We start from the raw sequence: 26405 nt of genomic DNA, 5'->3' as shown, positions 1-26405 counted from the left end.
ATCGACAACGGCATCAGATTGATGTTTGCTCCCAAATCACAAAGGCACTTGTCAAAAGTCAACTTGTCAATGGTGCAAGGAATGGTGAAGCTACCTGGATCTTTAAGCTTTGGAGGTAACTTTTGCTGCAGAACAGCGCTGCATTCTTCCGTGAGAACAACGGTCTCAAGGTCATCCAGTTTCACCTTCCTTGAAAGAATACTCTTCATAAACTTCGCATAACTAGGCATTTGCTCCAGAGCCTCAGCGAAAGGTATATTGATGTGAAATTTCTTGAACACCTCCAGAAACTTACTGAACTGTTTATCCAGCTTTTGTTGCTGCAATCTTTTAGGAAAAGGTGGTGGAGGATAGAGCTGTTTTTCCCCTGTATTACCCTCAGGCAGAGTGTATTCAACAATAGTCTTCCTTGGTTCCGCCGCTTTCTCCTTTTGCTTAGCTTCTTCATCTCTAATTTTAGCTTCTCCTTCTTTTGGCTTTTCAGCATCAGCAACTTTCCCAGACCTTAAGGTAATAGCCTTGACTTGCTCTTTAGCTTCCTTCCTGCCTGGTACTTCCGTGTCACTGGGAAGTGTGCCAGGTAGACGATTGGGCACTGCATTGGCTATTTGACCGATTTGATTTTCCAAGGTCTTGATAGAAACCGCCTGACTCTTGCATAATAGCTTAAGTTCCTCAAAATTAGCACTAGTAGGTGCAGCTGCACTTCCCTGTTGAGGATATGATTGCCTTTGAGCATACTGCTGTGTTTGCTGGAATCCAGGTGGATTAAACTATTTACTCACACCTTGCTGATATGGTGGCTGAATAGCATTCTGATTATTACCCCAGCTGAAATTTGGATGATTTCTGTTATTAGGATGATAAGTAGCTGGCACAGGCTGCTGTTGTCGCTGATAATTATTCACATACTGAACAGATTCGTTGACAAGAGAATACTGATCCGTAGCATGAGAACCTGCACAAAGCTCACAAACCATAGCTATTTGATTAACTCCATATGTAGCCAGAGAATCAACCTTCATTGACAGCGCTTGAAGCTGCGCTGCAATAGCGGTGGCTGCATCAACTTCCAGAATACCCGCTACCTTCCCAGGCATCATCCTCTGAGTTGGGTTTTGATGCTCATTTGCAGCCATAGTCTCGATAAGATTATAAGCCTCAGTATAGCTTTTAGCCCATAAGGCGCCTCCAGCTGCTGCATCGAGCATGGGCCGAGATTGGGCCCCCTAACCATTATAGAACCCAGTGATCACCATCCAATCGGGCATTCCATGATGTGGATACTTCCTCAACATTTCCTTGTAGCGTTCCCAAGCTTCGCACATAGATTCTGAAGGTTGCTGCGCAAACTGAGTAAGAGCACTCCTCATAGCAGCAGTCTTTGCCATCGGATAAAACTTCACCAGAAACTTTTGCGCAAGATCTTGCCAAGTAGTGATGGACCCAGCTGGTTCAGAATGTAACCAGTCCTTAGCTTTGTCCCTCAGTGAGAATGGGAAAAGCCTCAGCTTGATAGCCTCATCAGTCATGCCATTATACTTGAAAGTGCTGCAGATCTCGACAAAATTCCTTATGTGCATGTTGGGGTCTTCAGTCGCAGCTCCTCCAAAAGAAACAGAATTCTGCACCATCTGAATAGTGCCCGGCTTGATTTCAAAGGTGTTAGCTTGAATAGCCGGATGAAGAATACTTGACTGAATGTCATCAATTTTTGGCCGAGAAAAATCCATAAGAGCTGGATCAGCCTGAATAATACGATCACCCATGATTACTGGTTCTTTCCGCTCAGTTCCTGAATCCGAATCTTCAAAATCTAACTTCTCCGGAATATCAAGAACTTCGTCTGTCTCCTCAGCTGTATCTAAAGTCCTCTTGCGAGTACGAGAACGAGTTTGCATAAACGCTCGCTAAAATACCTGAAACACAACCGGAAACAATAAGTAACAACTACGTCCTAATCACTGAGTCCTATGACCAATGATGGTAAGTACATAAAATAAACAAATACGCCGAGTCCCCGTCAGCGGCGCCAAAAACTTGTTAGGGCGAAAACACGCGCTAATATTCACGCAAGTATACGCATTCACAAGTAATATAGAATACTTTCTAGTTCGTTCCCACAGAGACTCAGACTAATTATTGTCTAATTAAACTCACGCACCAATGTATGATTACTTCTCAATGTTAAGACACTAACACTTAGAATTGTTGACTAAATATTAACTACAATTAATTACTTAATTAATCACTTAATTAACACTTCAAATTAACAATATTAAAACACTCATGAGATCACAATTTCATTACTACTTCCTCCAATAGTTATTGTTATTACCTTTAGCATGTGACAGTGATGATATTAATCGAATAACACGAAACTGATAAAAGCCAACTTTCATTGTACTAATACCATTCTACCAAGCATCCACAATTAAGATAGAAGTTGAATAGGCATCAATTATGTTGAGTTCCTATATGTCTACAGAAATTGACAACACAATGATTTAAGCACAAGTTATTCCTTTTGATTACACAGGGCAAATAAAACTGTTAGAGTTACCCACTAATCATGCACACCGTACATGAACCTATGCTAGCATGGCAAGTTCTAAATCTCAAGATCCACCGTCGCTTCACAAGAGATTAACACCCTATCTTATATGTTCGCGACGCACATAAGACGAATACGCACAACCAATACTAGATATCATACAATCATCACACACTAAAGTATTAAACAATTAACTAAAGAATTCCATAGTAAATCCATTGCAACCCCATGATCACGATTAGCCCATAATAGCACTTATCGTCATCATGGGTTCATATGAAATCATGATAAACAAACACAAGAAAATAATAACTAAACTAATTATATTAAACCAGAGTACGTCACAAGAGTAAATAGGTTCAAAGTAAGAAAACTAGCATCCAACGTTACAACGAAACAAGAATCACAAGAAAATATGATTCCTCTTCATTGTTGTGTGCTAAAACGGCCTTCTTCCTTATCTCCTTCGCTCCTTGCTTAATACCACGATCCAACCTCATGAAAAACGTCTCCAAATCTACTTATATACTAGTCCCATAAAACTCAGATTACATAGAAGTTGGAAGCCAAACAGAAGTAGAAGTCTAAAAATAATTATTTAATTTCCCAACCCTGCGCGGCCGCTCAACATAGCTGAGCGGGCGCTCAGCTTTCTGCGCGGCCACTCAGCATAGCTGAGCGGGCGCTCAGGACCCTACTGGAAAATTCCTGAGTTTGCTCCGTTTTTTCGACGTAATCTGCCCCTTTCTTTCCTCTCTCAATGGTGAACACATGCCAAGGCTTATTCTTGATGATTACTCCTCTGAAATGCAACTAATACCCTGAAATGCATAAACACTAGAAAATTGCATCAAATACACAAAATACTTGATTTCAAGGCACCAATTTAAGCCATTTTAAGATGTTCTAAGTGGTATAAAATGCCACTTATCATTTGTCAAAACAAACTGTGAAAAATGTATGAATTCAGTGCCTTTCAAATTTATTTAAATACATATTCTATAAAATGATTATGCATAACATTTTTTTTATAACTTTAACTACAAGGATGTCAAGGAGCAAGAAATGTACACTCAAGACAACAATAACAATGAAGATGGTAATCATAACAACGCTGATTGGCGTTCATGGAATGATCTAGAAAATGAGACCATTGTTAATGATTGGGAGCAGGAAAATGATTGGGAAGGAAGACAAAATAAACCTGAAGAAGAACAAAGGTATTACAAAGACAAAATGAAGTGGAAACAACAAATGAGGCTGAACAAGAGGAACATAATCCTGCTGGAACAGAGAAAATGCAAGATGAAGCACAAAAAACAACAAAAACAAAGGTAAGACACTCTTATTTTCTTATATTAAACACTTTGAGCACTAATTTGAATGATTTTAATCACTACTGTTGAAAACTCTAATCATTAATGTATAACACTTCACTTATCAAATTTACTAGACAAAGTGCAAGATTTGCTAGACAGGGCACATGACTTAATTGAAACAAAGATGTTGTTTAATACAGACCTCAAATTGGCATTGCAGGAAGATCCACATAATGAATAGTTGTTAATGGTTAAAGAAACTATCAATGAAGTTTTTAATCAAAAACAAAATGAAAAGTACTCGCAGAAAGCCAATGAACAGCTTCAGAAAATGTCTCAGTGTTCGAGGATGATTTTCAGTTGACACCTGAAGACATTGATCAAACTGACATTACTGATTATTTGCACTCAGTACACAATAATATTGACATATCTACCATCTTTGATCCTAATGTTAATGAAGCAATTCCTTCCTTCTCGCTTGGAATAGATGGAGACATATATGGTCAGATTGAAGATGTAAAAGAAAAAGATGACTTCATAACTCCAAAACCAGCACTGAGAGAGAAAAGCACAAGAATTCTGAAATTGGGTCGATTTGGGAAATCCCCATACATGGAAAGAATTATAGACATAAATGGCAGCTACTTTACAAGTCAAGAAACGGGACTTTGGAGATTCATGATACAAAAAAGAGATCCAATGTAAGTACATTATTTACAACTTTGTTGTATATAATTTTAAATTAAACTAGATATTAACAGTAATAATATATATACTTGTTATTGACAGGGAACAATTATTCAAATGGATAGACTTCTTTTGCTTAAGGGAGGATATGCAGACATTGGAAGTCAACCAAAATATATCCACTTCTGTTATAGACACATGGGTGATTATCTTGAATGACAATGAGAAATACAAGGCAGATGAGTCTCATATGCGCCTGTTTTGTACCATTGGTTCTGTGGTAATATAACAATCTTAATAATTGCATCAATCTCCATTTTTATATTATCTTCAAAATTTCTAACATTTACAAAATCTATCATTAACAGTACCCAACTTTGGATACTTCGAAGAGTGTTACTCTGACCTATCCATTATTTGTTGAAAATATGGATGAGATGCTCAACAGGTTCAATAGGGAAAAACTTAAAAATATTGGCATGGTAATAAATATACTTATTATCTTGACAAATCCAAATATATATCATTGTTATGTATAACATTTTTAAATTTTTTAGGTTTTTTTCCCCACTATTGCATACGAGCATTTTTACTTGATATGCTACAATATGTGAAACCCAACATATGAGATAATTGATAACATAGACAGAGAAATCGATGCAAAGATTTGCTATAGAAAAAAACCAAAAATATTGGTATGAATCGCATACTATCAGTAGTTCAATCACTAAGTAGTTGTTTTATAATCATTTATTGTTAAACTAATCAATTTATTTGCAGCACTCTCACTTTGTAAAGTACTTGAAAGCAAAATGCTATCACAATCTGTCAAGTAGAATGAAGAACTTGAAGCCTCATTACATGAAGATGAAATGGCAGACAAAAAACAACTCAGCTGATTGTGGAATCTTCCTTAGTAGACACATGGAAACATATAAAGGTGATGTTAAGAATTGGAATGCCGGATTTAACAAAGAAGAGGTACACAAATATTCCTTACCAAATCAATTTTAAAGTTATGTTGGATAACCAATTGATTGTGAATATGATATCAATAATTTTTCTTTAAAATCTTCTTTGCAGAATGGCCAGAAAAAACAAATTACAACCCTCAGAGTCAAATATAATAGTGTTATTCTTTCTTCAGAACTCAATGAAAAAAGGAGAGAAATAATGAAAGAAGGCAAAGAGCTTTACATTGAAGCTGCGTAAAGAAAAATTCTGAATTTGGCGATCCAATCATCTAAATCCTCTCAAGAATATAAAAATACAGAATATAGACAAGATCAATCTGCAAAAAGGAAGAGTGTCACGTTTGCACAGAATTTGACAACTCCTTTCAATGAAGCTGGATAATTAAATTAATCTTAAACTGATTTAGATGGGAATTTCAACAGATATTAGTAGTGACTTTGGAGAAGTACATGATTATTGCATAACTGGATATTATGATTGTTAGCCATCAGTGTGATACTTCAAATGGATTATTCTTTTGCTACTTCTGGATATTGCAATGGAATTACATTTCTGATAACTTAAATTTTAAGTCACCTATTTAGCAATTATACATGATTCCATTTGCATTACATATCCAATTAGTTGGTTAAAGTCTAAAGAAGCTCTGAAAAGTACAATATCAGTCTTTAAAGATTTTTGTAATTGTAATGTTTATAATGTTAGATTAGTCCAAAACATAATAAATTTATTGCAAGAACATACATTATGATTGTTAGTCACTGAAACCTAATTTTGTTTACAAAAAATACAAGTAAATTTTCAAGTATAGACCAATAAACTACAATGATCACTAAAATAAACTACAATGATCACTAAAAATAAACTACAATGATCACTAACATATTGCCTGTAAATCACTAGCATTCAAATAATATATCACTAAAAATAATATAAGTATCACTTGTTACTCTTTAAATTTTACATTTTCGGTTTCTAGGGTTTAGCCTGTTAGGTCACACACACTGTAGAGGGGGTGAATACAGTGTATAAATACAATCAAATCGAATTTTTAATATTTTAAGTAACAGAAAACAAACTTTATTGAAATAATAAACTATGTTACAGTATGGAACTGTTACCTCTCAGTGATGAATAATTATCACGAGAGCTGCTAGGGTTACAATGAATAATCTTCTCGAATATGATAACACTTTTAGTGTAAACCCTATGTCTGTGTTTATATACTACACAGTTACAAGATAATCGCTAATTGATATGGAATATAATTCTACTTCCTAAAATATATCAATCAGATATCTTTTCTTCCAAGTATTCTATTCTTCATAGAACTCCTTCTTCATGCATATCTCTACTTATGTTTATCTAGATCTTCTTTCCTTTAATCAGCTACTATCCTTATCTGAACATACTTCAGCACTTAAGTTCTGATATCCATCTTCTGATGATTATCTCCTGATAATATAAGTACTGATATCCTTAAGTCCTGACTTCCAGTTAGTACTGACTTATCATGTTTAAGTAAGATCTGAAAACTAAACATAAATCATATTAGCCATGATATTATCAAATATATCTAACAATCTCCCCCAACTTGTAAATTAGCAAAATATACAAGTTTAACAGATATTTGATGATGTCAAAAATATTAAGTACAAATGCATGAGAATTAGACTAGATAACTACAACTTCCAGTCCTTAAAGCTTTACCAATCTTTAACTTCTGATAAAAACTTCAGTCTGTACAAATATCAGAATTTAAGCAGTTGTAGATCTTGACTTGGCTTCATCTTCTGATTTCTCTGATGTCAGGAGTAGATCTGAGATAGTTCTTCAACAAACATCTCTCAGCATATCTAAGTTTATCAATCATTCTCCTTTTAGCATCTTTAAGCTCTGCATTATCTTCACCAATTTGAAAGATTGCAGCCCTGAGATCATTAATCTTTGTTTTTCTTATATCCTGATCTAGTCTGATCAAATAAGCTTTATCAGACTCAAGATTGAATTCCATAGCCCTGTAACCCAGAAAGGTAGTTATAATTTGGAACATATGTGATATCAGACTTAATAGAATAAAGTCTTTTCTGTCTCAGAATCTGATCCTTCAAATAGTTTGCAGCACTTCCTGTCAATCTGTCATCCACTTGAAGTAAGAATAGTACATGCTCCAATTCTTCAAAATACTTCAAAGGAATTGCATTTTGCCTTATATGATAAATCCTACCATCTGTCATGAAGTACAACAAGATGTGTTCTTTCAAGTAGGTATGGTAAACCATTTGTACAGATTCCAGTTGATTCAATCTCTCAGGAGTTGCTCCAATACCTGGTTCACTCAAGAAAGTTGGATCATTGGTAGTGTTCTGTATTCTTCTTTCATCAGCACTTCCCAATCCAGTTTTATCTCTTGCTTCCTTTCCTATAACTACTCTTACTTCAAAACCACTTGCAGCAGTCTTCAAAGGTTGAGTCTGTTTTGCTTTAGTGAATCCTGGTAGGAGTGTCTTTGGTCTGTCTTCTGATATCAAGTTAACTTGAGCCATGTCAGAGGTTACTTGCTTCTTCAAAATATCAGAACTTACAGTCTCTTGACTCTGAACAACTTGAGCCATGTCAGAGGTTGTTTTAAGAACTTTTCTCTAAGTCAGAGCAAGATCATCCTTTTCATCAGTAATTTCTTCATTCTCAGGAGGCACATAAACCTCGATAGGTTCACCAACATTTTCTTTACCCTTGGATCTTGGATCTATCTGCGGTTGTGATTTAGCCAATGTTGCTTCAGTATTTGTCCTTTATTTTATCACAATGCCTTTGAGTTTTGGAAGTGTCTCTTTATCATAAGCTTCAGATTTAGATGTGACTTTTTCTGATTTAAGTCTGGCTTCTTCTTCCATTAAACTCTCCAAGTCCATTCCTGGATTTTCCTAAAGAAATAACTGTCTTGACATTTCTTCATCAAGATCTAAAAGTTCATCGGAACTTATCCTTTTATCAGCAGCAGAACTAATTCTTTTCCCAGTATCAGAACTTGTCCTGTGACTTGTGATTTCAGCTGTTCTTGATGAGAAACCTCTACCTTGACTATGACCTCTACCCATTCCAGGGTTTCCTTGATCATCCTTTTTCATCATCCTTCCCTTTCAGTGTCTTGTCAGTCTTACATTTGGACTTAATTACTTTCTCCCCCTTTTTGGCATCAGCAGGTAGTAGAAGAGAGACAAGCAATTCCACTGAGGCTTGGATTTCAGTAAGTTGAGATTGTCGAGAAGCCTGATTTTTCAGAATATCATCAATCTGAGCTTGTTGTGTCTCTTGAGTCTTCTCAATATAAGCAATCATGTCAAAGGTAGGTTGGAAGAACTTTTTCTTATCAATCTTTTGAACATGTTCCTGTTTGATGAATTCTTCCTGAATCTTGTGTAGCTCTGCATGAGTAGTTGAATGGAGACCTTGAAGATGTTTAGTACTCAATGCAGTGACTCTAAGCTGGGTTTTGAAATCACCAGAAATTAACATTTCATCAGCTTTTGTCAAGTGCTCAACAAGATGTTGTTCATTTGGAACACAGGAAACTGAGTTCCATTCCTTAGTCCACTCCTGTCCTGCAGGAGTTTCACTCCAAGACACTGGTGCTTCTCTGGTAACAAACTTCTTAACAAGTTTAGATTTAAGAATAGTTTGTTGAGGAGCATGTTCTGAAGGACCTGCTTCATCAGCATCTGCATTTGGAGCAGCATCACTAGTATCTCCAGCATTTGCAGCATCAGAACTTACAGAATCAGAATATTCTGATAGAACAACAGTGTGAGTAGCAATGGAGGCTTCAGCATCCTCTAATTGCTGATCTGGTTCCAAGTTCTGATCAACAGCCATATCCTGATGCTCACCTATATTCTGATCATCAGCATCTAGATGCAGAGAAGGTGTAGTAGATAATTCTGGAGTTTGAGCAGCATCAGTAACAGGTGTTGTTGATAGATTAGTTGCTTTTGGAGCTTCTAAGCAAATGACTTCAGGCACAACCAAGGTCTGAATATCTGTATCAGCACTTGTGCCTGTATTAACAGGAGATACAGACTTTTGAACAGGAGACACAGATGGTGTGTTGGCCTTTGCAGTAACAGCTTCCTGAGGTGGAGTTGATGGAGAAGTAGGGACTGGAGCAGATTCCTTTTCTTATGAGATCAGAGATTCCTGATCCCCTTCCTTAGCTGCTGCTTCTTCATCATCTGAAACTGGCCTTTTTGCCCTCTGTTTCTTGTATCTCTTTGTAGATATGGATTCCTTGGGAGTTTCAGGAACAGTCATTCTTCTAAGCCTCTTGAGAAGCCTAGATCCCCCAATTCCAGAATCCGTCTGAGAAGTTACTTTCTCAGCTTCTTTAACAACAGGTTCTGAAAAAGGAACCTGTTCCTCAGTATCATATTCATCTCTCAAAGCAATCTTCCTTCTCTTTTGAGGTGTTTGAGGAACAGTCTTTGTCCTCTTTGTCTTGGAAGATGAAGGGTTCACAGGAGGTTCTGAGGATGAGGGTTGAACTGTCTGTGAAGTTGAGAGATATGATCTAAGATATTGCCTTAGTGTAGGTTGAGTAGTATGGGTGGTAGGTGCTGATGGTTGTTGTGGTGTTTGGGAGGTTGTTGTTGGTTGGACATCAGGATAAACAAATTTATAAGTATCAGGATCAGCATTTACTAAGATCTGTTTTACAGACTGAGGAATCTGTAAAGGTCTAACCACTGGTTTCTTAGTGTCAGCATGTACCAGGTCATTAAAGTATCGTTTTGCAACTTTAAAAGGTGGAGTTGAGGTACTGGTTAGTTGAGGTTCATCAGTACAAAAAGTATATATAAGTTGACAGAATCTAGCAAAGTAGACAACATTCCTATCCTCTGTCATCCTATCCCCAATAAAACCAATTATAGGCGTTGCAAATTCAAAATGAGTTTGGTTTATAATGGCATACCCGATGTGCTGACTCATTCTGGGGATGGCATCAAAATTTGAACACTTGTTCCCAAAAACTTTAGTGATGCAGTCGAAGAAGAAGCTCCATTCCCTTCTGATATGAGCCCGTTTCAACTGCCCAAGCTTTGCCAAACTCTGTTCATACCCCAAACTGGCCATTAACTCCTGAAGAGCTGATTCCTCTGGAATTAAAAAAGTACATCCTTCTGGGAGATGTATAGCCTTACATATTGTACCAGGAGTGACTGCATATGGAGAATCACCCACTTCGAAAACAATACTAGGAGTACCATTTGGACCACCATTATCAAAGTTTATAGTCCTCCAAAGTGTCAGAACTTGTTGGCTTGAGAAGACGGAAGGTTGGGTCAATGCATACCCGATTTCACTGTGTGCAAGAAGGTCTTGCACAAAATGCAATTCAGACAGAGCTTCAGCATTATCAAGAATTGCAGCATAGTTGTTTGGAACAAATTTAGCTCCATCAATGATTAAATCCTTTGGTGCCATGAAATTAATCGAGATGTGTAAGTGCCTGTTAGGTGTTTGATAGAATGTCTATATGAAGAACAACGTTAGAAGAAAAAGGAGAGTAAAAGCAAATAGAGAGAAAAAGTATGAAGGGGAAATAAAAGATTAAAAAATCCTCTCTCTGTCTTACTTATACTTTTGAAAAAAAAATGTAACCGTTGGACACCTGTCAGACATGCAGTAAAAACGAATAGTTAATGGGCACGAGAAAACAGTAATCATTACTTACCTACTTGCAGTTTTTCAAAGAAAACTCGTTCCACTTACCCACTTATTCCATTAATCAAGGTGAAACAGTTTTAATTCAAAATTGAAACTGTTCCCACTTATTTAATTATTTTTCACTGCAACATCAAGATTAAAAAAAAATTCGAGTGAAAATGACCATAATAAATCAGATGAGCAAGTACTAATAAAATAAAATCAGAACTTAATTAGAACAGAATTTATATGGTCATCAGAATATGAATATGGATCAGTATTTATCAATGCATTACAAAATATCTCAGAGACAGGATCTTGAAACAAAAACAAATTTCATTAATATATCAAGAGAATACATTCATGAAATTTAAATTACATCAGAACTTGTAAAAGATTTCCCTAAGCTGCTAAACCTAACGTCAACAGCCTTTGTCCTAGCTCAAGAAGCAGGGCAAGGCTGATGATGAAGAAAAAGAGGAAGAAGAAAATAAATCATTTCTTCTTCCTACTCTCGACAAACAGAATAGCGAGTCGTATGATTCGCTCTTGCTGGCGTAGAGCTTCCAGCCTTTCCTCCTCCAATCGCTCCAGATGGCGATGGTAATCCATATAGAAGAACAGGAGGTGGGTGAGTACCTCCTGGGGAACGGAGTCCCATATCTCATCAGGAATGGCAGTAACGTGCCATTCCTGCTGCCAATCGGCACAGCTCAGCTCCATGTTGAAGGTTTCATAGTTCAAAAACATATTGTATCTAACCATAGTGTTTTTGATAGAAAAAAGTATGAAGGTGAGTTTGTGATAAAAGAGTTCATGAGAAGGCTGATGTGAAGTGGTTGTTTATATAGGCAAGAGAATGCCAGGAGACGCAAAGAAATTTAATGCTGACAGGTATAATTAATTTTACCTCATCTCCCCAGACTTGGAAAAAGGAAAACATTTATTGGAAAGGGAAAACAAGGTTTAATGCGCACAAGAAACAAGTAAAAGTTGACTGTTCATGTACGAGTACCACTATCCCTAAATATAATGACTGTTAATCTTCCACTTCAACATTTTCTGGTTTAAACTGAGATTGTTTCCAAATTTTATCCACAAATAAGTCAAGTAAAGAATCAGACGTTAATATCAGAACTTAGACTTATATCAGAACTTAACGGTCATCAGAACATAATCTCTTAACTCGAAAAATGAATGCCTATCTTAGTAAGTCCTCACACAAATTCTGATTTATATTCTTCAGAACATAATCATCAGAACATGCAATCAGAACTTGTCCTCAGAATTTGTGCATTATGACACAATGACTGTTCATCTAAAACAACATAGATCACCACAGTGATTTTCATCATTAATATGGAGTGTTTAGTGTGTGCATTAAGCTAAATATCAGACAAGGAGTAAAGTCTGATTCACTTCTGTACATCTTAGAAATAAGGCATAACTAAAACTTTGCTAAAGAGCTGTCATTATCCTGAAACCTACTGTTGAATGAGTTCATGCTTGAGTCCACCTCAACTATTATGTGCTAATTTTGTGCATCTTTTTAAATTCCTTTTTACAGTGGTTTCTCAGTGTAAGTGAGTCACGACTGCTTATCAGAATTTATGCTATTATCAGAGTATTTCTCCAGTAATCATAGAGTGTGAAAAGTCACTTTGAAAATATTTTATTTGCTTTTCTGATGCATATTACTTAATACCAGCAATGCAGTTGGGTCTTCCCTTCCACATTTTTACTCTAGATCTCAAAGGAGTACCTGATTTTTAATCCTTGTTTCGCTTTCTTTTTCTTTTGATAAGTGAGGTTTATCAGCACTTAGTTCATTCAACAGATTTACTAGCATCAGAACTTAACAGATGAGTAGCATTATTCTAGTTTGTGACTTAGTAATAAGATAGACAAAGTAAACTCAACTAAGCTCAATTATCAGAATTTGCTTGTGTCAATAGATTTCCACAGAAATAATTACTTCTTACATGGGATCCCTTGTTTATTGAAGACTACTAGGTCAACATCTAGCACAGTTATCCTCATAGGATTGAATAGTTACCTAAACAGACATATCACTATCAGAGTTTAGAAACATTGATCAGACAACAGTCAGTACTTAAACATATTTTTCAATTAAGCACATAATACACAAAGAGATTGAATTCTGTAAATACTGATCATAAAGTCTGATGCAACAGAACAAAACTAAGCAGATTTAGAGAAAGAACCTAAAACCATTCCAAGTTCATTTACCAATCTTGTAAAAGTAGCTTCACACAATGGTTTTGTGAAGATATCTGCTAGTTGTTGATCTATTGGAACAAAGTGCAATTCCACTGTACCTTCATCTACATGTTCCCTGATGAAGTGGTACCTGATGCTGATGTGCTTTGTCATAGAGTGTTGAACTGGATTACCTGTCATAGCAATAGCACTTTGATTATCACAGTAAATAGGGATTTTGAAATATGTTAACCCATAATCCAGTAACTGATTCTTCATCCAAAGAATCTGTGCACAACAGCTTCCTGCAGCAATATATTCTGCTTCTGCAGTTGATGTGGAAATTGACTTTTGTTTCTTGCTAAACCAAAAAACCAATCTGCCTCCAAGAAATTGGCAGCTTCCACTTGTGCTTTTCCTGTCAATTTTGCAACCTGCAAAATCTGCATCTGAGTAACCTATTAGTTTAAAATTTGATTCTCTGGGATACCATAATCCCAGATCAGCTGTTCCCTTAAGATATTTGAAAATTCTTTTCACAGCTGTTAAGTGAGGTTCTCTTGGATCTGCTTGAAATCTTGCACAAAGACAGGTAGCATACATGATATCAGGTCTACTAGCAGTTAGATAGAGTAGAGAGCCAATCATACCTCTGTAATCAGTAATATCTACTGATTTACCAGTATCCTTGTCCAGTTTTGTTGCAGTGGCCATGGGAGTGGATGCACTTGAACAATCTTGCATTCCAAATTTCTTCAGCAAGTTTCTGGTGTACTTAGTTTGACAAATAAAAGTGCCTTCTTCATTCTGCTTGACTTGAAGGCCCAGAAAATAGCTAAGTTCCCCCATCATACTCATCTGATACCTTGACTGCATCAGTTTGGCAAATTTCTTGCAAAGTCTGTCATTTGTAGACCCAAAAATGATATCATCAACATAAATCTGGACCAGAAGTAAGTCCTTTCCATGGTTGAGGTAGAACAGTGTTTTGTCTATAGTCCCTCTATTAAATCCACTTTCCAGAAAAAACTGAGCTAAGGTCTCATACCATGCTCTAGGAGCTTGCTTAAGTCCATAAAGTGCTTTATCAAGCCTGTAGACATAATCTGGATGTTTGGAATCTACAAAGCCTGGAGGTTGTTCAACATATACTTCCTCCTCCAATTCTCCATTGATAAAAGCACCTTTCACATCCATTTGAAAGACGGTAAACTTTTTGTGAGCAGCATAAGCCAAAAATATCCTTATGGCTTCTAACCTAGCAACTGGTGCAAATGTTTCATCATAATCAATTCCCTCTTGTTGAGAATATCCTTTTACAACCAGCCTTGCCTTATTCCTTGTAATTATGCCATCACTGTCAGTTTTGTTTCTGAACACCCACTTTGTACCAACAACAGATCTATTCTTTGGTCTTGGCACTAGGGTCCAGACTTTGTTTCTTTCAAATTCATTTAACTCTTCCTGCATTGCTTGCACCCAATCAGCATCTTGAAGAGCTTCTTCCACTTTTTTTGGCTCAGTCTGAGAGAGAAAAGAATTGTAAAGACATTCGTTTGAAGTACCTGTTCTAGTTCTGACACCTGCATCAGGATTTCCAATTATCAAATCAGGTGTATGTGATTTAGTCCACTTCCTTGCAGATGGAAGGTTTTCTCTAGAACTGGATGCTCCCCCATGATCCATGTTGTCTTCATTTTCATTTTCTGATGCTCCCCCTGAAACTATGCTCTCTGAGTTGGATTCTTCAGAATTTAGATTTTCAGAACTATCAGAACTTGGCTTATCAGAACTTGACGAATCAGAACTTGAAGAGCCAGATGTATGTTCTGATGCTTCTTGAGATGTGGTATGTTCTTGAGTATGCTCCCCCTGCATAGGTGCATCTTCCTTTGGTGTAGTCACCACAGTTTCAATAACATCAGAGTTTAATCCATCAGAGTTTACAGTATCAGGACTTAGACTGTCAGGATTTTCAGTATCAGAACTTGAGTCTTTATTTTCAAATCTCAGCTGATCATGATCAATAAAATCTTCAAGACCAGTAATATTCTTGTCATTAAAAGAGACATTGATAGATTCCATGACCACTCTTGTTCTCAAATTATAGACTCTGAAGGCTTTTGTGGAAAGTGGATATCCAACAAAGATTCCTTCATCAGCTTTTATATCAAATTTAGATAGCTGTTCAGGATGAGTCTTGAGAACAAAACGCTTGCATCCAAATACATGAAAGTACTTCAGATTTGGCTTCTTTTTCTTCACCATCTCATATGGTGTTTTTCCTTGCTTGTTAATGAGTGTTGTATTTTGAGTAAAACAAGCAGTCTGCACAGCTTCAACCCAGAAATAGGTTAAAAGCTTTGCTTCTTCAAGCATTGTACGTGCAGCTTCAATGAGAGTTCTATTCTTCCTTTCAACAACTCCATTTTGCTGTGGAGTTCCAGGAGCAGAAAATTCCTGCTTAATTCCATGGTTTTTGCAGAACTCTTCCATTATCAAATTCTTGAACTCAGTGCCATTATCACTCCTTATGGTTTTCACAGAATCTTTGACCAATTTATCCAGATGTTTGACATGATCAATCAAGATAGATGCAGTTTCACTTTTTGTGTGCAAGAAATACACCCATGTGTATCTGGTGAACTCATCCACTATGACCAACGCATATTTCTTCTTTGCAATAGACATGACATTCACTGGACCAAATAGATCAACATGTAGTAGATGATAAGGCTCAAGAATTGATGATTCAGTCTTGCTCTTGAATGAAGATTTTCTTTGTTTGGCCTTCTGACAAAAATCACAAAGGCCATCAGGAGCAAATACTGACTTTGGCAGTCCTCTCACAAGATCTTTCTTGACTAGTTTATTTATATTGTTGAAATTTAAATGAGAGAGTTTCTTGTGCCAATTCCAGCTTTCTTCAATTGATGCTCTACTCATCAGACAGATTGCAGAACCATCAGTACTTGTTGAAAGCTTAGCTTCATAAATGTTACCACGCTTGTATCCTTTTAGAACAACTTTGCCTTTGGATTTACTCATAACTTCACAGTGTTCTTTAAAGAAATCAACATGATAACCTCTGTCACAGATTTGACTTATACTCAGCAGATTGTGTTTAAGTCCTGAGACCAGAGCTACTTCTCTAATGATGACATTCCCAAGATTAATATTGCCATATCCCAATGTTTTTCCAATGTTGCCATCTCCATAAGAAACACTTGGGCCAGCTTTCTCTACAAAGTCTGATAGCAGGGCTTTATTTCCAGTCATATGTCCTGAACATCCACTGTCCAGAACTAGAATATTTTTCCTGTTGCCCTGCAATCACAAAGACCACTAATTATTAGTTTTAAGGACCCAGACTTGCTTGGATCCTTTGGCCTTATTAAGTTTGTTAACATTTGCAGCGGATTTAGCATCAGAGTTTATGTTAATATTTTTCTTATCAGAACTTACACTATCAGACTTTGAATCAGAATTTACACTAGAAGGAACAATGGAAACTTTCTTCAAAGAAGGTTTTATTTGATAATAATCATAGTACAAACTATGATATTCCTTACAAGTATAAATGGAATGCCATAAACTACCACAACGAAAACAAGGATTTTGTGGTTTATATCTAACAGACTGACTCTTAACTCCTGATTTTGAAGGTAAGGAGTTTATGTTCTTATTCTTCCTGCAAAAAGAAGCCAGATGGTTAGAACTTCCACAGTTATGACATGTTTTCCTAGGAGCATCAGGAACAGGTTTATAATCATTGCTTTTATTCACACCTTCCTTTCCATTCCTATTTTTCCTAGGTAATTTTACCTTGTTTGAATTCTTAACATCTTTCAGCTTATGCTTAAGTTGCTTCTTAGTCATTAAGCCTATGTTTACTTCAGCTGTCTTTTCATATTTTAGTTTGTCAGAAGTTAATTCCTCTTTAACTTCTGATTTCTCATTATCAGACTTTACAGTTACAAACTTAACAGGTTTTAACTTTGGCTTTTGCTTAACAACAGGATTAATTTCTACAGTTCCTTTATCATTCTTATCATCTCCATAACCTAAGCCCTCTTTCCAATTTTCACTACTTAGCAAATTTCGAGTTGTTCTGCCAGAGTTAGTCCAAGTCCTGATAATCTCTCTTTCCTTTTCTAACTCAGTTTTTAGAGATTCATTCATTTTTAGCACTTCATCCCTAACATAAAAAACATCATATCTATCCTTCTGAGTTTGATGGAACATAACTAACTCATTTTCTAAGAAATCATTTCTTTTCTTAAAAGCAAGATTTTCAGAAGTTAATCTTTCACATGTTAAAGTTGATTTCTATAACTAACAAACATGGTTTTAAGATATCTTCTCAACTCAATAATATCATCAGTATGAAAAGCATAAGTAGTCTGAGGTACCTTTGTTTCAGCAGCTTCAGAACTGCTCTCAACACTTTCTTTATCAGCATTTGCCATCAGAGCATAGTTCTCCTCACTTTCAGAGTCTGAGGTGTATGTCCAGCTTTTCTTCTTTATGACGAGAGCCTTGCCTTTTTCACCCTTCACTTTCTTGCAATCAGGAGATATGTGGCTTTTCTCATCACAGTGATAGCATTTGACATTGGTATAATCTCCTCTATCAGACTTTCCTCCTCTGCCCTCAAATCTTCTGAAATTCTTTTTATCAGAACTTGTGCCTTTCCTGGAAAACTTTTTTCCCTTCCTGAACTTCCTGTATGCAATCTTTGTGATCCCTTTCACCATAAGAGCACATAGCTTCATCATCTCCTCATCAGCATCAGTCTCAGGCAAGCTTTCAGAATCTGAGTCATCACCACTTTCAGAACTTGATGACTCAGTATCAGACTTTGTGAAAAAAGCTTTACCCTTGTCTTTCCTTGAGGTAGCTGCCTTGGGGGATTCTTCTTCAGCCTTAAGAGCAACTGTCCTTGACTTTCCTCCTTTCCTTTTGCTTCTTTGTTCCATCTCAAGTTCATGAGTCTTGAGCATTCCATAAATTTCATCAAGAGTTGTTTCATCAAGATTGTAGTTGTCTCTTATTGTTGTTGCCTTCAAATCCCAGCATTCAGGAAGAGCTAACAGGAATTTAAGGTTTGAATCTTCAAGATCATACTCCTTATCAACCAATGACAAATCATTCAAGAGTTTGACAAATCTATCATATAAATCAGTCAATGACTCATTAGCCTTTGAGTCAAAGTGTTCATACTCTTGAGTGAGTATTGTCTTCCTGTTCTTAATTGTATCGGTTCCCTGACACCTTGTTTCCAGAGCATCCCATATCTCCTTAGCAGTCTTGCAGTTAATTACCCTGTTTGACATTACATTATCAATGGCACTATGCGGTAAGTGTCGTACCTTAGCATCCTTAGCAATTGATGCTATATCTTCAGCAGTATAATCACTCTTCTCCTTTGGTACGGTCTTTGCTGCTTCACCTGCAACTGCAACAATGAGCTTGGTTGGTTTGTGAGGCCCTTCCTTGATTCTATCAAGATATTCTGGATCTGTTGCTTCCAGGAACATAGTCATCCTCACCTTCCATATAGGATATTCAGATGGTCTCAGTATGGGAACTCTGATGGTCTCATACCGACTTTGAATTTGTGTCTTTGGTGGTTCTTCAGTTTTGGTAGGCTTAGTTGGAGTTTCTGTGTCAGACATGATTGTGTTTGGATCTTTAACTGTATGTGTGTTAACAGATAGGCTCTGATACCACTTGTTAGGTCACACACACTGTAGAGGGGGTGAATACAGTGTATAAATATAATCAAATCGAACTTTTAATATTTCAAGTAACAGAAAACAAACTTTATTGAAACAATAAACTCTGTTACAGTATGGAACTGTTACCTCTCAGTGATGAATAATTATCACGAGAGCTGCTAGGGTTACAATGAATAATCTTCTCGAATATGATAACACTTTTAGTGTAAACCCTATGTCTGTGTTTATATACTACACAGTTACAAGATAATCGCTAATTGATATGGAATATAATTCTGCTTCCTAAAATATATCAATCAGATATCTTTTCTTCCAAGTATTTTATTCTTCATAGAACTCCTTCTTCATGCATATCTCTTCTTATGTTTATCTCGATCTTCTTTCCTTTAATCAACTACTATCCTTATCTGAACATACTTCAGCACTTAAGTTCTGATATCCATCTTCTGATGATTATCTCCTGATAATATAAGTACTGATATCCTTAAGTCCTGACTTCCAGTAAGTACTGACTTATCCTGTTTAAGTAAGATCTGAAAACTAAACATAAATCATATTAGCCATTGTTATTCCCAGTGGACTAACAATGAGATTTACAGAAGGGGGGTTGAATGTAAATCTCAAAACTTTTTTCAAGTTTTGAGCAGTTTCTAAGGCTAAGTGTTTGAGTGATCAAATGTGTGTGAATTGCTTGAAGCTGATGCAGACAGATATATATTCAAACACAAATGTAATGAACACAAAGAACTTAAAAACTTTTCTGGTGGATTTGTTGTTCCACCGGAGATGTGTTATTTCAGAAAATCTGTGATTCAAAGAATTAAATCACAGCTGCTTCCTAGTACAAACTAGATGATTTTCTCTTTTGATATTTCTAAACAGCTCAAGGAAAATTCATATCTAATTACTAGCTGCTACTTGGTTTATATATCACCAAGTTTACAAGTGAAGACAAACTGTAAAATACAATTGAAAAGATTCTTTACATGTTTCTTCTTCATTTCTCTATCCAATGCAATCTAGGATAATCTGTAAATCTTTGAATACTTCCTTGTTTGCATCAGAATGGAAATGCTGCATTTTCTTGATTCCTCCTAGAGGCTTCCACATTCCAGTATGTCTCTGTCAACCCATGTGCCTCTGTTAGCTTGTGAATTGTCACCATCAACTGCTAATGAACTAAGCATCCGTTGAAGCTTTCATCCGTTGATGCCTTATCCGTTGAGGCTTTATCCGTTGTAGCTTTATCCGTTGATGCATTATCAGTTGAAGTCTTTATCCATTGAAGCACTTATCCGTTGATGGATATTATCCGTTGAAGCATTTATCCGTTGATGGATATTATCCGTTGAAGCACTTATCCGTTGATGGATATTATCCGTTGAAGCATTAGTGACATCCATTGAAGCTTTGTTTCTTATCCGTTGAAGGTCTTCAATATCCGTTGACACTTCTTCACTTATACAAAATTACAAGGCATGAAATATTTACAATTAGCCCTCCTATTTGTACATCCATTAGTAGTCAACATGACTGATTATTTCCTAACAACATCTAAGAATTACAGCTTGAAACCAGAGAGTGAAATGTGCTATAATACTAAACTTATTGCTAAGTAAAGCTACTCCTTCAACGGATAGCCAAGATGGTCTTATCCGTTGAGGCTACAAACACTAGATTTCTACTTAAGTGTTTTGCTTAACTTATCATCAAACTAATACACATATTCCTAACAGCCATGACATTATCAAATATATCTAACATACCCTCTAGGGTTTAGGGTTTAGGCTAAACCCTAAAGCCTAAACCCTAAATCAGTGTAATATTTATTAATTTATTTTTTAATATTTCTAAACCCAAAAGGGGATTGGTGAACCCTAAATGTTAAAAATTGTTAAATTACGGTATAATCTTAAATTTTAAAAATATTAAATAAAAATAATTATCAAAAATGTAATATTAACTGATATTTTCGAACCCCTAAACAATACATCAAAAGAAATTTAAAAATAAGAAGAAAGACAAAAAAACCCAAAACTTAAAAGTAAGAAAAATATAAGAAAAAAGACATACACACAAAACGTTAGTTCATCTAATATTTGTAACCTTGGAATGTTAAAAACAATAGCAAAAATAGTATTTTGTGTATCATTTTTCCCTGTTTTAAAATTCTACACGATACCCAGTTAAAAAGTGACATTTTAGATCATAATTTTGAAAAGTGACATTTTGGGCATTTTTTACTGAAATAATGACATTTTAGTCAATTCCTCATAAAAATCAAATTAAAATAACAATCGATATATAAAATTAACCAGAAAAATAGTAATAGCAACTTCAAAATTTAAAGACTGACAATCAATATTAAAAAAGAATTATAACAAACAATATCGGCGAACTAGTCACTTGAAATGTACCATAATATCCAAACAGTAAAATTACCAACAATTTAAGAAATATATGAAAATTAAAAAGTAATATCATCAAAAACAGTCATCCAGCTTTCTCTCCATTAACAACTACTACTTTCACATTATTTACTTTTTTCACTTTTTATTTGGCCTTCGCATTCTTCCTTTTTTCACATTTCCTGACATCATGAGTAGTTGCCTGACATAGTATGCACTTCCGAAACCGTTTTTTCGATTTGATCAATGCTTTTCCCTATCACTCATCAGCCTCTTAAAATAATTTTCTTTATTCTTGCAAATATTAGGGGCAAGAATTGTTACTTCTTCCGAAGGTTGCTAACCAACCATGGCAGCCATGTGATCTTTTTTGGTAAAAGTAACAGCAGATTCATCTTCATCATCAAGATCAGTATTCAATTGCTTTATAGTTGAGTGTACATAATCCAACTTGTCCATATTAACTCCAGCCTTGTCAACAGATTCACGAAAATCAAACCAGATATTTGTCAGTTTCAAAGATACCTGCTCCAACTTAAAACAAGCACTGGTTACCAAATCTAAATTTGATGAAGTTCCACTCTCAGCATTTATCATCCAACGATTAAGAATAAGACTTTTAGGGAACTTTGTTACTCTGATGTTTCAACCCACAAAATGAATGTCTGCATACAATACCGCACATAACAAATTTCTTGCAAGAACACACAGCATGGTTCATACTCACAGAGACCTGGGGAAAAATTACAAAAATACAAAATAAAAATCACAAATATATTTAGGACAAATCACAAAAACATCATCTACCAATCACTAAAATAATACATGTAAAAAAATCAAATAACTACTTAATAAATCAGAAAACAATACAACTGAAGTAAAAATTCATAAAATACATACAATTGTATTCTTTGCAATTACATAATATGAAAAAATTATGGAATTGATCATTTGAATAATATATCAAAAGTGATTGCAATATTTATTTTGAATAGTAGGCAGGGGGAATAAAAACAATAATATTTAAAAATAGTACCTTAAAAAGTTTGTCATTGACTTTCACATCCTTGATATCAAAACAAGTAACACCATCAACTTCATTGCTCATACGCTTAATCTGCATATCCACACAAGATGCAAAAATTTCCTCCTGAACTTGGTAAAAAATAGTACGTGTGAATAAACGAGCAGCATCATCTTTAATAAACCATGTGGAAAATGTAGTAGGCACACTTGACTTTGATTCCTCATCCAATCTAGCAGCCTCATTTCTTTGTCTATCCATAGCACTCTCAAATCGTAACCAAAACTCAGATAATGTATCTCCTTGTTTGTGAAATTGAGCAAAAAAAGAATTTTCACTTTCAGATCTCGATGTAGTCCTCATTAACCCAAACATTGCTTCATTTCTAAAAAAAACGGGAATCGATGATGCCCTTAAGGCATACAAATCGTCCAACCACTTATTGATTTCTAAGTTAAATTCCTTGAGAACTGTTTCCCATCCCCTCTCAAACTCCTCAATTTCTATTACAGGTGGCCATATGTACATTTTCATCTTTTCCATAAAATATGTTTCTTTGCATAATCGATTACCAAGCTGCAAAGGTTACATAACAAATAAAATAAGTACATAATATAATGTATTAATACTAGGCTGTTAAAAAAAATGAAAATCATACCTTTACTGGAAATTTTTCCATATTATGTCACATGCATAAACGGTGTTTAGTAGCAACTAAACCATTCACTTCAGAAAAAATGTCACGAACAGCTACTTTCATAGCAGGGCATTGATCTGTAACAATGACAACCGAATTTCGTCCCATTACCTTTACTAAATGATCAAAAGCCCAACTATAACCAACAATACTCTCATGTGATAAAAGACAAGCCGCAAAAGTCACACATCTATAATGCTTATCCACACTAGTGAAAGGCGCAAAAATCATATTATACCTGTTTTTTTAAAAAATATCACAACAAATAATACAATAAAAATTAGAGTATTAAAAACTTGAATCTACAAAAAACAGACGTGCAAAAAAATAATCTACAAAACCATCAGTATATTAAGCACTAAATAAAACATCAAGAATCTTAAACACTTGGAATTTAAATAGTAAACATTATCAATCATTGCATAAAATACTACAGATATTTAGTAAAATTACCTATTGGTATCAAAGGTTGCATCAAATGACACTGCATCGCCATACAACTGAAAGTTCCTCCGACCAATAACATCAGACCAAAACAACTTGTTTAGGTGACCAGAAGAATCAACATCAAAAGCAAAATAGAAGCCTTCAGAATTCTGCTGAATACGTTTGAATTTATCAATAATCATTTGTGCATCATTATCTCCAATGAATAATTTCAGACCCCTACTGAAATTTCGAAAATCTCGCAAGTTCGCACCTACATTTGCATATCCGCCATACATTTCTTTAGCAAAGCTAAACATCTTGCTGGAACCAATATTAACTTTTGCACCATTATAACAAAGATTTCTTAAACTAATATCCATCTCCCTATTAACCCTCAAAAACTGACGACCATTTTTATCAGCTAACGGATGATTATGTAGCTCAACAAAAGTCTTAACAATATACTTATCAGGAAACATATACTTCAAAATCATCTTCGCTTTGCATCCACATCTCCTAGAAACAATCCTCATTTTCTTAACTGCTGGATTTGCATCATCCTTAAGATCATTAAAACCTTCACAACTACAAACAAAATACTTCAGCAGAACACGTCCATCATCATATGTCTTCTCAGTTGTCTTCCGTATAGTAAAACCACCTAATCGACCATAATTCTTGTAAAACTTGTAACCTTTATCTAGAGAATCAAAAATCTGATTGGTAAAGGGTATACTAGTATCATTAACAGAACAAGGTATGTAATTCAAACTACCACTGGGAGTTATGCTTACACTACTTTCACTTTCAATTGAAGTCACTTCATTAACAACTTCAGTACAAATATCACTGCTAATCCGAGACGAATCACCACAAGTAGAACCTAAAAATAAACATATTTATAAAAGACAAACAACGTAAGATATAAAGAATCTAATTTTTAATAATTCTCACTAACTAATAATAAAAATATAATTAAAATACACAAATAAAAGACAAGTAACATTACAATATCAAATAAAACCACTAATATTTAAAAGACGATCACTAAAATAAACACAAACAAACGAAAAATTTGAACACTCTACAAAAATATATAAATTTCACAAATTTATATACAAAAATCTACTCAAACACATAAACCGAATGAAAAACAAAACAAAAAACAAATCTACAACAATAATACTAAATAAAAAGTTCATCAGGATAAAGATCAACAAATGAACAAATAAAAACATAATATCAAGAGCTAATTTAAGCTGAAAACGAGATTATTTACCTTGATTGTCTCTAATTTTATTCAAATCAGATATAATCATCTCTGAGTACTAATCAGATAATAAAATTTGACGATAACCTGAAAACACTAAGATAGAATAATCAATCACAAAGAAGTATCAACACAGATGAACAGATGAGATCAATATTTAATATTCAATCGGAAAACAGATGAGATCGATCGAGAGAGACGAGAACGATTGAATAGAGAGAACTCTTGAAGAGAGAGAGCAGAGGAGAGATAATTGTTGATGAGAGAGAAAGTAAAAACAGTTATGATATTAAATTCACATAATTTTTGTCTTTTTATGTCTTTTTTAATTAAATTAATTGGATGGCTCAGATTAAAAGTTGAAATAAGGATTGAACAGCTAGGATTGGTTTCTAGTTTTTATTTTAATTTGGGTTTCTATTTGATCATTCCCCTATATATATTTAATATACTTATATTTCTATCGGGTCATCCCACTAAATATTTACAGCACAATACTTAATAAGGTTATTGTTTGCTCCGCACAAGCACTTCTCACAAGTACCAAGATTACATTATATCCTATTATTTCTTATGTGATTATAATAGTTAGCCCTGAACTTAATCCATGATCATTGTTTACAAATTTATTTTTTCAAAGTTAATAATAATTCATGATCAAATTTTGGAGCTGCTATTTATGTGTTTTGCTTTATACTTTTAAGTTTTTTTTTGTAATTGATTTTCCAAAAAAGTTAAACTTTCAAGTGTGTAATTTCTAATTTGTATTATTGAAGAATATTGGCGAATTTCTGTTATATTATTCAGAAATTTGATTAAATTTAAGTTTTGTATTTTATTTAAATCTTTCGAACTTTTAAAGTGTAAACCGCAGTGAACCACACCAAATCACACCGAATTTTCGTGGTGTGGTTTATACGGTTTTTAAGGGTACGCGGTGCAGTGCGGTTTGGAATTTTGATCAAACCGCATGTGCGGTTTGATTTGCGGTTTGAGAAAAAAATCGCACCGCCCGCACCGCGCTCACCCCTACTATTTTTATTTATGTTCTCGATTTTTTTTGGTCAAATTGGACGAGCATTCGGGTGTACTCGGAAAGCGGTGTACGCGAAAAGAGGTGGTAAATGAAACCGGATAATTTTGGACACGACATGAATGACACAGGAATATAGTATTTGTGTTTGCCTTTTTAGTACACGACATGAAAATACACGAATACGAAAATACACGATCGAAATTTAGTGTCGGTTTTGTGTTTTCACTTCAATTATACGACCACGACATAAAAAAGTATTATATTTAAATATTAATATTTATAATGAATATATGTATATTTATAATAGATATATGCATCTTGATTTTTAAAATGGGTATT

The 26405-nt window shown here is 35.0% G+C and overlaps 1 protein-coding gene and 1 non-coding gene across 2 annotated transcripts; one reads left to right on the top strand and one right to left on the bottom strand.

Moving 5' to 3' along the window:
• The first annotated feature begins 1269 nt into the window (after positions 1-1269).
• LOC141688207 (small nucleolar RNA R71) lies at positions 1270-1376 on the top strand. Its single transcript, XR_012561666.1, has one exon. It is a non-coding gene; the product is annotated as a small nucleolar RNA R71 (small nucleolar RNA).
• Positions 1377-23319: 21943 nt separating this feature from the next.
• LOC141686331 (protein FAR1-RELATED SEQUENCE 5-like) lies at positions 23320-25079 on the bottom strand. The gene is made up of 3 exons (XM_074491372.1): positions 25040-25079; positions 23785-24643; positions 23320-23569 (listed from the first exon to the last, which is right to left on the bottom strand). Exons 1-3 carry the CDS (start codon positions 25077-25079, stop codon positions 23320-23322), a joined length of 1149 nt encoding a protein of 382 aa, XP_074347473.1.
• Positions 25080-26405: the final 1326 nt, after the last annotated feature.

Source organism: Apium graveolens, chromosome 9 (genome assembly GCF_009905375.1).
Source record: "Apium graveolens cultivar Ventura chromosome 9, ASM990537v1, whole genome shotgun sequence".
In the NCBI taxonomy this organism is placed as follows: domain Eukaryota; kingdom Viridiplantae; phylum Streptophyta; class Magnoliopsida; order Apiales; family Apiaceae; genus Apium; species Apium graveolens.
This window is presented reverse-complemented; position numbering and strand designations above follow the sequence as displayed.